The sequence below is a fragment of the Moschus berezovskii genome, chromosome 8 (assembly GCF_049115385.1).
Source record: "Moschus berezovskii isolate FMDL1 chromosome 8, NW_MosBer_1.0, whole genome shotgun sequence".
In the NCBI taxonomy this organism is placed as follows: Eukaryota; Metazoa; Chordata; class Mammalia; order Artiodactyla; family Moschidae; genus Moschus; species Moschus berezovskii.
The window spans coordinates 142,704-155,864 of NC_142467.1; the positions used below are offsets into that span (position 1 = coordinate 142,704).

At 39.4% G+C, this 13,161-nt stretch overlaps 1 protein-coding gene across 2 annotated transcripts in view; it reads right to left on the reverse strand.

Annotated features, from left to right (window-relative positions):
- Positions 1–13,161, reverse strand: part of CAMK4 (calcium/calmodulin dependent protein kinase IV) — a 279,175-nt gene that overhangs the window by 71,882 nt on the left and 194,132 nt on the right. For both annotated transcript variants that reach the window (XM_088838424.1, XM_055430450.2), the window contains one exon: positions 6,435–6,507. In XM_088838424.1, coding sequence (XP_088694550.1) covers positions 6,435–6,507 — 73 coding nt within the window. The remainder of the gene's footprint in view (positions 1–6,434; positions 6,508–13,161) is intronic.

Here is a 13,161-nt window from a genome sequence, read left to right on the forward strand (position 1 = left end):
AGCAGAAATAGATGTTTTTCTGGAACTCTCTTGCTTTCTCCATGATCCAGCAGATGTTGGCAATTTGATCTCTGGTTCCTCTGCCTTTTCTAAAACCAGCTTGAACATCTGGAAGTTCACCGTTCGCGTATTGCTAAAGCCTGGTTTGGAGAATTTTGAGCATGACTTTACTAGCGTGTGAGATGAGTGCAACTGTGTGGGCTCGATAAGGGACACAAACGGTATGGAACTAACAGAAGCAGAAGATATTCAGAAGAGATGGCAAGAATACACAGAACTGTACAAAAAAGATCTTCAGGACCAAGATAATCACGATGGTGTGATCACTCATCTAGAGCCAGCCATCCTGGAATGTGACGTCAAGTGGGCCTTAGAAAGCATCACTATGAACAAAGCTAGTGGAGGTGATGGAATTTCAGTTGATTCTTTCAAATCCTGAAAGATGATGCTGTGAAAGTGCTGTACTCAATATGCCAGCAAATTTGGAAAACTCAGCAGTGGTCACAGGACTGGAAAAGGTCAGTTTTCATTCCAATCCCAAAGAAAGGCAATGAAAGGGAAATATGTAGGAGAAGGAAGCAGAACTTGAAGAGAAAAGTAATTAGAGAAACTATGCAGCTGGACGGAGAGAAGGCAGTGAAGCCTGGCGAGCAGGAGGTCAGAGGGGAGGGCAGAAGGCACCGTGCTGCAGGTGAGGGGGGCCAGTTCAGTGGGGTTCTGGTCAACACTGCACGTCCTCTGCTCTACATGCTCCCCACTCTGGTGTACCGCTCATCCTCTCTACGTCTTCACGTATAAGTCAATCTTCACTAACAAATACTGACAGGAGAAGTCCAAGGGGAGCTCTGCACGGGCTTAGCTGTTAGTATAGTTCACTCACAACAGCACAAACTACGTCGCTTCAGATGATTTTCGTTTCTTGCTGGACATCTCCACAACCTCTTCACTGGCTTCCCTGCTCCTGGAGGTCACGCTACCGCGAGGAAGGGTAGTCCTGCAGTCAAAGTCCCTCAGGCCTCCTCACCCACAGAAACACGGACCCGCTTTCACAAATCATGCAAGCCTCTGGGGACAGGCTCCCTGCCTCTCACTCAAGCCCTAGTTCTCAAGTGTGCTTTACTTTTTAGCAATATCCAAAGACCAGCCATTCCTGCCTTTGCCTTTGGTCTATTATGATCTATAACAATTTATTGGAGAAAAGGAATATTTCTGAAATTCTCTTTTTTTTCATATTGGTTGCCTACCAAACAAGAATTTTTTTCTTTTAAAACCCAACACAGACATAACCTCCTCTGGCAAGATTTTTCTTATTCAGTTTCTTTCTAGATGTTCTGAATAGTTTTGCCTTCTGTAATGTCTTTGAATTTGCAAAATGCATCAATTGGTACACGTATATATTCTTGCAGCTATGTGCCAATGTGTCTATATGCTCTATAAACTAGTGAACTTCTTAATCTCTGTATCCAACATTTTGGCACATACCAGAGAATTAGCTAATGGTTGAACTGAATTACTGACATCATTCAACATTTACAGAAGCACCAAGTCATTTAGAATGTAACAATTGACATGATGTTTTATATATAGAAATTGGAAACTTCCTAGACATGTACTTCAGAATTTTTTGTGATTCACCTGGTAATTAAAAGAGAGAAGGCCACTCAGAATTTGATAAACTTTTGATATTATTATCATTGCCAATAATGACATACAGAAACATTCCGTACATTAGAGAAAAATACCTCCTTCCCAGGCATTAGTTTTAGATCTCCACGTTCTTAATACTGAGCTATAATTCTCAGAATGTAGATTATTTTTATTTTTGCTCCAATATTTTTTCTGCTATGCCTGACCCACTGATCTATTTTATTCTATGTTTATAAATAAAAAACATTAGAGCATTAATAGAACTGTATGTTATTTCTTCTCTGATGAATGTAATCTCTCACTTCTTAGAAACAACTACATTTACTTTTTACCAGTAAAATTCTCATTATAATATTTTAATGCCTTCAGCCTTGCACCAAAATCCATCCTCCAGAGATCAATGCTCAAATGGAAATAATAAGAGACAAAATCTCCCCAGAAAACAAGTAAATATCACAGGAACTGACAAACTCAAACAACAAAATCACCCACATTTGCTGCTCTAGTCTCTCAACGCTTATTAACTCCTCAGAAGAATCTTTTTATTGACAATAAGTGGACCCAAGCAGGAACGACATTCACAAGAACAAGTCCCAGACACAAGCTTATTATTAGTAAACTTGAACCTCACTGTCCCTTTGAATCATACTTAATCCTGATTTATCGGTATGTGGGGGCTTCCCATGGTACAGCGTTAAAAACACGCCTGCCGATGCAGGAGATGCGAGAGATGCAGGTTGGGTCCCTGGGTCGGGAAGACCCCCTGGAGAAGGGAATGGCACTCCACTCCAGTACTCCTGCCTGGAGAACCCCATGGATGGAGGAGCCTGGTGGGCTGCGGTCCATGGGATCTCAGAGTCGGACGCGATTGAGTAGCTGAGCACACACACACACAGCACGTTGGTGTCTGTTTTACACTCAGCGAAAGTCAGTTTTTAGGAAAAGGTGGCACCGGAGTCTTTTTGTCCAGGAGTATGTCCTTCATGTCATGTGTACACGGATGGAAAATTATGCAGTTTGCTGACACATAACCACTATTAGTAAATACCCCAAAGTTTACTCAAGAGTAAGTTCAGCATCAATTGCTTCAAGTAACAAGACATACAACTTAAAGTGGCAGAGATACTGAGAGGTATCAAACAGAATTCCAAATGAATTCTCTGCCGTCTTCAACACAGTTATATTTCTCTTCATAATTACAAGACAGCAAAAGCAGTTCCCAGCAGCACAGATAGGCTCCAAGATGACAGTGAAGGGGAGAAAAGACCTTTCTGCCCTTGGTTCTCCTTTTATTAAAGGGAAACTTTTCCAGCAGTCCATGAAGAGATGGCCCCTCAGAACCCACTGGTGAGGACTGGGTCATACGCCCTTGGCAGCAAGGGGGGATGAGGCAAGAGGTTCTAGCCCTTTCCATCTTTATAAAAGTAGACTGGTTCTGTCAACAAGGAAGCAGAGGTCAGATGGAAGAACGCTTAAACGTGTCAAACAATGTAAACTTGAATAACATATATATTGCCCTTTATAAACACAGATAGTAAGATTTTAATGCTGCTGCATTTGTTTTGATTTCACTGACCTCCAGAACCATTTCACACACGTTAGTAAAGACTATGAAAACTTTAAAGAGTCTATGAATAGAAACAGAAACATTGAGAATTGATTTTTGTTTTCAAATAACTTACAGTTCCATTTATTAAGGCATTGCCTCTCAACTTTAACTTTGCTTTTTACAGTCCTTTGTGAAGCTGGGACTGAGTTGCCAGCCACACTCTTCCTCGCTGGTTTCCCGTGTGACTCTGTGTTAGAGGGCACCAGGGAGACGGTGGAGGCTGGAGGAGGATGAAGGCCCTTGCTCCCTTTCTGAGCCAGTCCGATGCACTTCTGAAACACTTTCACCTTGCAGGGGTACAGCCTTTGGACAGCAGCCATTGTTTCCAGTTTTTCCAGCGCTCACAGAACCAGTCCCAGGCCCCTCTTCAGTGACACCCGCGCTGGTTGGTTAGAACTCTCTTCTCCAAGGTCTGAGGAGCAGCCTCATGGGCAGCTCCTCTGAGTCGGCCTGCACACAGGACTACAGAGCACCTCCTTTACACTTCTAAACTTTAATCATCCAACCTCTTTACTGGGTTTCTCCAGTCCAAAAGGAGGCTGTGTCTCGAAGCTGCTACCTCTACAATATACCAGCTTAGTGTTCCTCTTTTGTCTTTCCAGTTCTTCAATATCTAGCATTAATTCCTTATCTTAATTCTAACAGACTAAATTTATTTCTTTTTTAGGGGAGATTACAGATTTTAAAAATTTAACAAAAGGAACTTTCACTATTTCATCCTTTTTTGCATCTTTATAATCATGTTCATTTCCTCTCTTTCTCTGATGTTCAGATACCATAATTGTCCCATAACCTCAAAGGGTAAGATGGCTTTGTTTGCAACTCTTCATGCCCATCACTATAATATTTAAAACAATTCAAACAAAACAATCTATTTTTTTGAGATAGCAGACATATTTAATATTTCTTCAACCATTTCCTTTTATTTTATTAAATTGACTGTACACTCTATATTGCAAGTTTCTCCAGGCTCCAAGTTCATGGCTCTGAAATTAATATATGCCCAAGAGAACTGTGGTCCGCAAAAGAGAGAAGGCAGCATCAGGGGTGGATAAAAGAGAATGACGGTGATTTTTCTGAGAATAGAGGAACAGTAGGATATCAGTGGTGACAAGGAAAGGACTAGAGGTGGCAGAAACAGTGAGCTGCCAGAGGAGATGAAATATCCCCTGGCTACCTCTATAAGTAAACAGAAAAGAGGGCTTGAAGCTTTGACCTCGTGCTTTATGACAGACGACATGAGGACCCTTCCCAAATGTCCAAACTGACTAGACCGTTTAACTTGGGACAACCTGGAATTTATTTCAAGAGGCTGAGTACTCAAGAAGGCTTAAAGACTGCACTTAAAGACTGACTGAATGAATTCAAACCCAAAGGGCAAACATCTTTCATATTCAATGTAAAAGCTTTAAAAAATGCTATTTAAAGCTAAAAAGCAGAAGAAGCAAGATTCAGTTCAGTTCAGTCGCTCAGTCATGTCCAACTCTTTGCAACCCCATGAATCACAGCACGCCAGGCCTCCCTGTCCATCACCAACTCCCGGAGTTCACTCAAACTCATGTCCACAGAGTCGGTGATGCCATCCAGCCATCTCATTCTCTGTCATCCCCGTCTCCTCCTGCCCCCAATCCTTCCCAGCATCAGAGACTTTTCCAGTGAGTCAACTCTTTGCATGAGGTGGCCAAAGTATTAGAGTTTCAGCTTTAGCATCAGTCCTTCCAATGAACACCCAGGATTGATCTCCTCTAGAATGGATTGGTTGGATCTCCTTGCAGTCCAAGGGACTCTCAAGCATCTTCTCCAACACCACAGTTCAAAAGCATCAATTCTTTGGCGATCAGCTTTCTTCACAGTCCAACTCTCACATCCATACATGACCACTGGAAAAACCATAGTCTTGACTAGACGGACCTTGGTTGGTAAAGTAATGTCTCTGCTTTTTAATATACTATCTAGGTTGGTCATAACTTTACGGTTACACAAATAGTGTGAAACATTTGGGGCAAGAATTGAGATGAAGTAGGGGTGAAGAGAAGGGTTTTAAGGTTTGTTGCCTAAGGGGTATGGTTATGCTTGCAATATATTTCCCAAGAACCTTGAAGTTTTCAACTTCTGTGGGTTCAAAAACCAGCATAGATACAGTCTGAAAACTGTGTGATTCAGAAGAAATGTGAGATATTATCAATGATTACTTAGAGGTCCCAACTGTCTTATTTTTTATAGCTCTCTATAGCCATGTAGCTGACAATAAACTATTTCATAAATGTCAGCTACTTCTCACAAGTTTTAAATTGCTTCTTTCTACCTGTGAAACACTAAGAAAAATCACTTTAATTTTTTTCTCCAAGTTAACCCTTATTTTTAGCAATCAGAGAAAATTTGATTTTTATAAAACTTCTCTCAAAGAATGTTTGACTTGAATGTAGTAACCTGCTTCCTAAACTGAAGGTTTGTAGAGCTTTGCGAGTAGGTAAAATAATACACCTTTTGTTTTAAATTTGTTCTGGCTTTTAGATTCAATAAAACAATCACCAAAGCGTCCAAGGATGTACTAGACACCACTGAATATATGGGAAGATTTTTACCCGTCTGTTTTATCTAGACAAATATTCCCCTACTAGTTCAATACAATTGAACTCAAAATTACATTTTGTGTGTGTGTGTAAATATGGGTGCATGTTTCCATCAACTTACAAAGCTTTATTCCAGTTTAAAGTGTTAACACACTTCTTCTCCCTTTCAAAAAATTGTCAGAATTTATTCTTCAAATTTACTCATTTCTTTTCTTGAAAGAAAAATCAACAATCTCTATGCTCTAAGGTCTATATTTATTTCTTTGAACCTTTTCCCACTTCCTTACTAAACAACAAAAACAATAAAGAGAAAAACTCAAGAAATGCAGAGAGGAAAAAAACAACCATAGGCACCAAACTCTGATCTTACTCATAACAACAGAATGGAAATGATTCTTATAAACTTACGGCATTACATATGAGGACTGCATCTTTCAGAGTCTGAGTTATCAACAGAAAATATAAACTTGTTCAACATTTCTAGTAAATATCTCATACGGTTTTCTGTAAATTTTGTGGTTTGTCACTGAAATATGCTTCTTAACGATGACTGTAAACGGAGGACATTACCCACAGCCACACTACTGCTGTCACTTCATACTTACAGCAACTGCCTCCAGGACCTGCTTGACAGCATCTGCAGCGTCTCGTTCACTGTAATATCCCTTTTCCACAATCCTAAAATAAAAACATGAAATGCTTCTCAGACACATGCATTTAATTGACCAGATGCTAAAAGAAGTTAAATTAATGTTAAAGAAGATTTATCTAAACAATTGCAGCAGGCTACCATAACATGAGGGGAAAGATTTCCATAAGTTGGCAATCTAGAAATCTTTAGGTTTATTTAGGAAAATGGAAAACATTTATTTTGCCTAGGCTTGAAGTATTCATTCTGTTGAGGACAAAAAATTCTTTCCAAATTCTGTGTTACAAATAATTTTAAACCTATAACAAGTAGACAATATACCATGAACCATCTCGCTTAATTGTCACACTGCTTCAGGAATTATTAATTCATGGCCAATGTTTCTTTATCTATCCAATTACTTTCCCTCCTCCTCTATTATTTTAAGGCAAATATCAGACATCACATAATTTCATTCATAAATATTTAAGGAGGCATCTCTAAAAATAAAGGATCTTTTAAAATCATAACTGCAATGCCATTATCATATCTATAAATGACAATTCCTTAATATTGTCAGATATGCAGTTTCGACTTTCTAATTGTTTTTAAAATTGGTTTGTTTGAATCAGTATCAAAATAAAGTCCATGCAACTGATTGGCTGATATGTCTCTTACTGTCTTTTTATTTGCAGCTCCTCTTTTACACCCCCTTACTCCCTCTCATCTGCTTTTCTTTTCCAAATAAATGACTCATTCCTTTTGCATAGAATTGGGCCAGACATTTTCGTTTGAAATTCAAGTCTTTTCTTTTTTTAAGAATTTTCCTGAATTAGAATTTTCATATTTATTTTCTTCCATTGCTTTGGGTTTCTTCTTTGGGGTATGCAATTACACACATGTAAGAGGTTTTCTACTTTATGGGCTCAAATAAACAAAATAAGGAATGAAAGAGGAGAAATAACAGCAAATACCACAGAGATACCAAAAAAAAAAAAAAAGAAAGAAAGAATACCATGAACAGTTATATGCCAACAACTTGGACAACCTACAAGAAATGGAAAACTTTCTAGAAATAAACCGTCAAGACTAAATCAGAAACAAACCCGTCAAGACTAAATCAGAAAGAAATAGACAATCTGAACAGATGAATCAGGAGTATTAAAACTGAATTTGTAATTTAAAAAAACTCCCAGCAAACTTAAGTCAAGGAGGGAGATGGCTTCACAGGGTAATTCTAGCAAACACATAAAAGAGAATTAATATCTATCCTTCTCAAACTATTCTAAAAAATATAAGAGTAGGGAAAACTCCAAAATTTATTCTAAGATGCCACCATTACCCTGATACCAAAACCAGACAAAGATAATACAAACAAAGAAAATCATAGGCCAATATCTGATTAATGCAGATGCAAAAAGTGTCAACAAATATTAGTAAACCTAAGCTGGAATCACCCAGGACTGATCTCCTTTAGTATGGACTGGTTGGATCTCCTTGCAGTCCAAGGGACTCTCAAGAGTTCTCCAGCACCACAGTTCAAAAGCATCAATTCTTTGGCGATCAGCTTTCTTCACAGTCCAACTCTCACATCCATACATGACCACGGGAAAAACCATAGCCTTGACTAGACGGACCTTGGTTGGCAAAGTAATCTCTCTGCTTTTTAATATGCTATCTAGGTTGGTCATAACTTTCCTTCCAAGGAGTAAGCGTCTTTTAATTTCATGGCTGCAATCAGCATCTGCAGTGATTTTGGAGCCCAAAAAATAAAGTCTGACACTGTTTCCACTGTTTCTCCATCTATTTCCCATGAAGTGATGGGACCAGATGCCATGATCTTAGTTTTTTGAATGTTGAGCTTCAAGCCAACTTTTTCACTCTCCTCTTTCACTTTCATCAGGAGGCTTTTTAGTTCCTCTTCATTTTCTGCCATAAGGGTGGTGTCATCTGCATATCTGAGGTTATTGATATTTCTCCCAGCAATCTTGATGCCATCAGTCCTGAAAGGACTGATGCTAAAGCTGAAACTGCAATACTTTGGCCACCTCATGCGAAGAGCTGACCCACTAGAAAAAGACTCTGACGCTGGGAGGGATTGGGGGAAGGAGGAGAAGGGGACAACAAAGAATGAGATGGCTGGATGGCATCACCGACTCGATGGACATGAGTTTGAGTGAACTCTGGGAGTTGGTGATGGACAGGGAGGCCTGGCATGCTGTGATTCATGGGGTCGCAAAGAGTCGGACACAACTGAGTGACTGAACTGAACTGAACTCAACAATATATTAAAAGAATCATACACTATGATCAAGCAGGATTTATTCCAAGATGCAAGGATGGTTAAATATTTGCAAATCAATGAATGCGCTGTACCACATTAACAAAAGGAAGGATAAAAATCACATGATCATCTCAATAGATGCAGCAAAAGCATTTGACAAAATTCAACAACCATTCATGATGAAAAATCTCATCAAACTGTGTAGAGAAGGAACACATCTTAAAATAATAAAGACCATTTAAGACAAATCCACAGCTGAATTACAAAATCCAACATTACTTTCAACAGTGAAAAACTAAATGCCTTTCCTCTAAAATTAGGAACAAGACAAGGATGTCCATTCTCTCCACTTTTACTTAACACAGTATTAGAAATCCTAGCCAGAGAAATCTGACCAATAAATAAATAAAAGGCATCCAAATTGGGAGGGAAGAGGTAAAATGGAATTTCTGGCAGATGACATGACACGCTATATAGGAAGTCCTAATTTGGAAAACTCAGCAGTGGCCACAGGACTGGAAAAGGTCAGTCTTCACTCCAATCCCAAAGAAAGGCAATGCCAAAGAATGCTCAAACTACCGCACAATTGCACTCATCTCACACGCTAGTAAAGTCATGCTCAAAATTCTCCAAGCCAGGCTTCAGCAATATGTGAACCGTGAACTCCCAGATGTTCAAGCAGGTTTTAGAAAAGGCAGAGGCACCAGAGATCAAATTGCTAACATCTGCTGGATCATGGAGAAAGCAAGAGAGTTCCAGAAAAACATCTATTTCTGCTTCATTGACTATGCCAAAGCCTTTGACTGTGTGGATCACAATAAACTGTGGAACATTCTGAAAGACATGGGAATCCCAGACCACCTGACCTGCCTCTTGAGAAACCTGTATGCAGGTCAGGAAGCAATAGTCAGAACTGTACATGGAACAACAGACTGGTTCTAAATAGGAAAAGGAGTACGTCAAGGCTGTATATTGTCACCTTGCTTATTTAACTTATATGCAGAGTACATCATGAGGAATGCTGGGCTGGAAGAAGCACAAGCTGGAATCAGGATTGCTGGGAGAAATATCAATAACCTCAGATATGCAGATGACACCACCCTTATGGCAGAAAGTAAAGAGGAACTCAAAAGCCTCTTGATGAAAGTGAAAGACAGTGAAAAGTTTGGCTTGAAGCTCAACATTTAGAAAACTAAGATCATGGCATCTGGGCCCATCACTTCATGGCAAATAGATGGGGAAACAGTGTCAGACTTTATTTTTTGGGGCTCCAAAATCACTGCAGATGCTGACTGCGGCCATGAAATTAAAAAACGCTTACTCCTTGGAAGGAAAGTTATGACCAACCTAGATAGTATATTAAAAAGCAGAGACATTACTTTGCCAACCAAGGTCCGTCTAGTCAAGGCTATGGTTTTTCCCGTGGTCATGTATGCATTTGAGAGTTGGACTGTGAAGAAAGCTGACTGCCGAAGAATCGATGCTTTTGAACTATGGTGCTGGAGAAGACTCTTGAGAGTCCCTTGGACTGCAAGGAGATCCAACCAGTCCATTCTAGAGGAGATCAATCCTGGGTGTTCATTGGAAGGACTGATGCTAAAGCTGAAACTCCAATACTTTGGCCACCTCATGCAACGAGTTGACTCACTGGAAAAGACTCTGATGCTGGGAGTGATTGGGGGCGGGAGGAGAAGGGGACGACAGAGAATGAGATGGCTGGGTGGCATCACCGACTCGATGGACATGAGTTTGTGTGAACTCCGGGAATTGGTGATGGACAGGGAGGCCTGGTGTGCTGTGATTCATGGGGTCGCAGAGAGTCAGACACGACTGAGCAACTGAACTGAACTGAAAGTCTTCACAAAAAACTATATGAATAAATGCATTCAAGTAGTTGCAAGATGTAAGATTAATACACAGAAATCTATTTGCTTTTCAATACGCTAATAATGATCAGAAAGAGAAAGCAAGAAAATAATCCTGTCTAAAACTATGTCAAAAAAATAAAATACCTAGGAAGAAACTTAACCAAGGAAGTGAAAGCACTATACTTTGAAAACTGTCAAACACTAATGAAGGAAACGGAAGATACTACAAAGGAAGGAAAAAATAGCCCATGTTCTGGGGTTAGAAGAATAAATATTGTTAAAATTCACAAACTACCCAAAGCAATCTACAAATTTAATGCAATCCCTATCAAAGTACCCATGACATTTTCTACAGAGCTAGAACAAATTATCCTAAAATTTCCATGGAATCATAAAAAACCCCAAATTTACAAAACAATCTTGAGAAAAAAAGAACAAAGCTGGATGTATCATGCAACTTGACTTCAGACTATACTACAAAGCTACGGTGATCAAAATAGCATGGAGGTGGCACAAAAACAGGTACATAGATCAAGGCACAGAACAGAGACTGCAGAAATAAACCTACACACTTATGGTCAATTAACATATGACAAAAGAGTCAAGAATACCGAGTTGAGAAAGGAGAGTTTCTTCAGTAAATGCTGCTGGGAAAACTGGACAGCTACTTGTAAAAGAATGAGGTTTGAACATTTCTTCACACCATAAAAAAAAAAACCTCAAAATGGATTAAAGATCTAAATAAAAGACCTGAAACCATAAAATTTCTAGGAGAAAATCTAGGTAGAAAACTCTTTGACGTAAATAATAGCAATATTTTTTCAGATCTGTCTCCTAAGCAAAAGAAGTGAAAGCAAAATAAGCAAGTGGGACCTAATTAAACTTAAAAGCTTTTGTATAGCAAAGAAAACCCCTGACAAAATGAAAAGACAAGCTACTGAATAGGAGAAACTATTTATAAATAATATGACCAATAAGGAATAAATATCCAACATATATGGGCCTCCTAGATGGCGCTAGTGGTAAAGAATCTGCCTGCCAATTCAGGAGATGCAAGAGACTTAGGTTTGATCCCTGCCTTGGGAAGATCTCCCGGAGAAGGGAATGGCAACCCACTCCAGTATTCTTGCCTGGGAAATCCCATGCACAGAGGAGGCTGGTGGGCTACGGTCCATGGGGTCACAGAGTCGGACACGACTGAGCGACCGAGCACACACGCAGCCACGACATGTGTGACAGCTCACGCAAGTCAGTATCAGAGAGACAGGCACCTGATGAAAACTGGGCAGGAGGTCAGAGGAGACTTTTTGTCAAAGACACACAAATGGCCAATAGGTACATATAAAGATGCTTAATGTCACTGACTGACAGAGAAAAGCAACTCAGAACCACAGTGAGATATCTCCTCATGCCTTTTAAAAAGGCTATCATCAAAAACCCCGCAAATAAGAAATGTTGGCAAGGATGTGGAAAAAAGGGAACCCTTGTACACTGTTAGTGGGAATGTAAATTGGTAGAACTATATTGGACAACTGTATGAGGTTCCTCAAAAACTGGAAAATAGAACTACCATATGATCCAGCAATTTCACTCCTGGGTATATATCCAAAGAAGATGGAAACACTATTCAAAAAGCTGCATGCACCCAAATATTCACAGCAGCACCACTTACAATGGCCAAGACATAAAAGCAACCTTAGTGTCCATCAACAATGAATGGGTAAAGATGTGGTATATAGGCATAATGGAATATTAATCACCGTAAAAATGAATAAAATCCTGCCATCTGCAACAATGTGGATGGACCCAGAGAGAATTATGCTTTGTGACATAAATCAGACAGGGAAAGACAAATACTCTATGTTATCACTTATATGTGGAATATAAAAATAAAACAAACTAGTACTGTACGTAACATAACAGAAACACATTCACAGATAGAGAGAACACGCCGGTGGTGTATGTATGGAAAGGAAAGACGGGAGGCCACGACTGGGGCAGGAGACTGAGACGCGGACGACGGCGTACAAAGCAGACAAGCAGCCAGGGCGCCAGCACAGCACGGGCCGATTTTATAGCAAGACTAAATGGATATAACCTATAGAAATGTTTAATCACTACGTTGTAAAACTAATACTGCAAATCAAGTACACTTTAAAGAAAAGTTTTTCTACTTTTGATTTATATTGTTCTTTTTTATGATTTTCTTAATTTTATTTTATTTTGCATTAAGTTATAATTTCCTTCCTTTTCTGGGCATATCCTCCCACCTTGCTTTCACCGCCTGAAGAGACTCTATTCTACTTTTTTCTACCCTATTCTACTGTTTTCTATCTTCTTAAAATCATTTTGTTTTGGAATTAACTAAGCCATTGCTCTGCTGCTTATTTTTAAGGGAAATTTGTTTCTCAACCTTTTTACCGAGTGATAGGTCAGGATATCTATTCCAGGGTCACAACTCTCAACTGTATAGTTAATTTCACGAAGCCTTCAAAGTGTGGACCCCATCCTTTCTAAGATCTCTTCTCTGTCTGGAACATCATTCCCTTGCC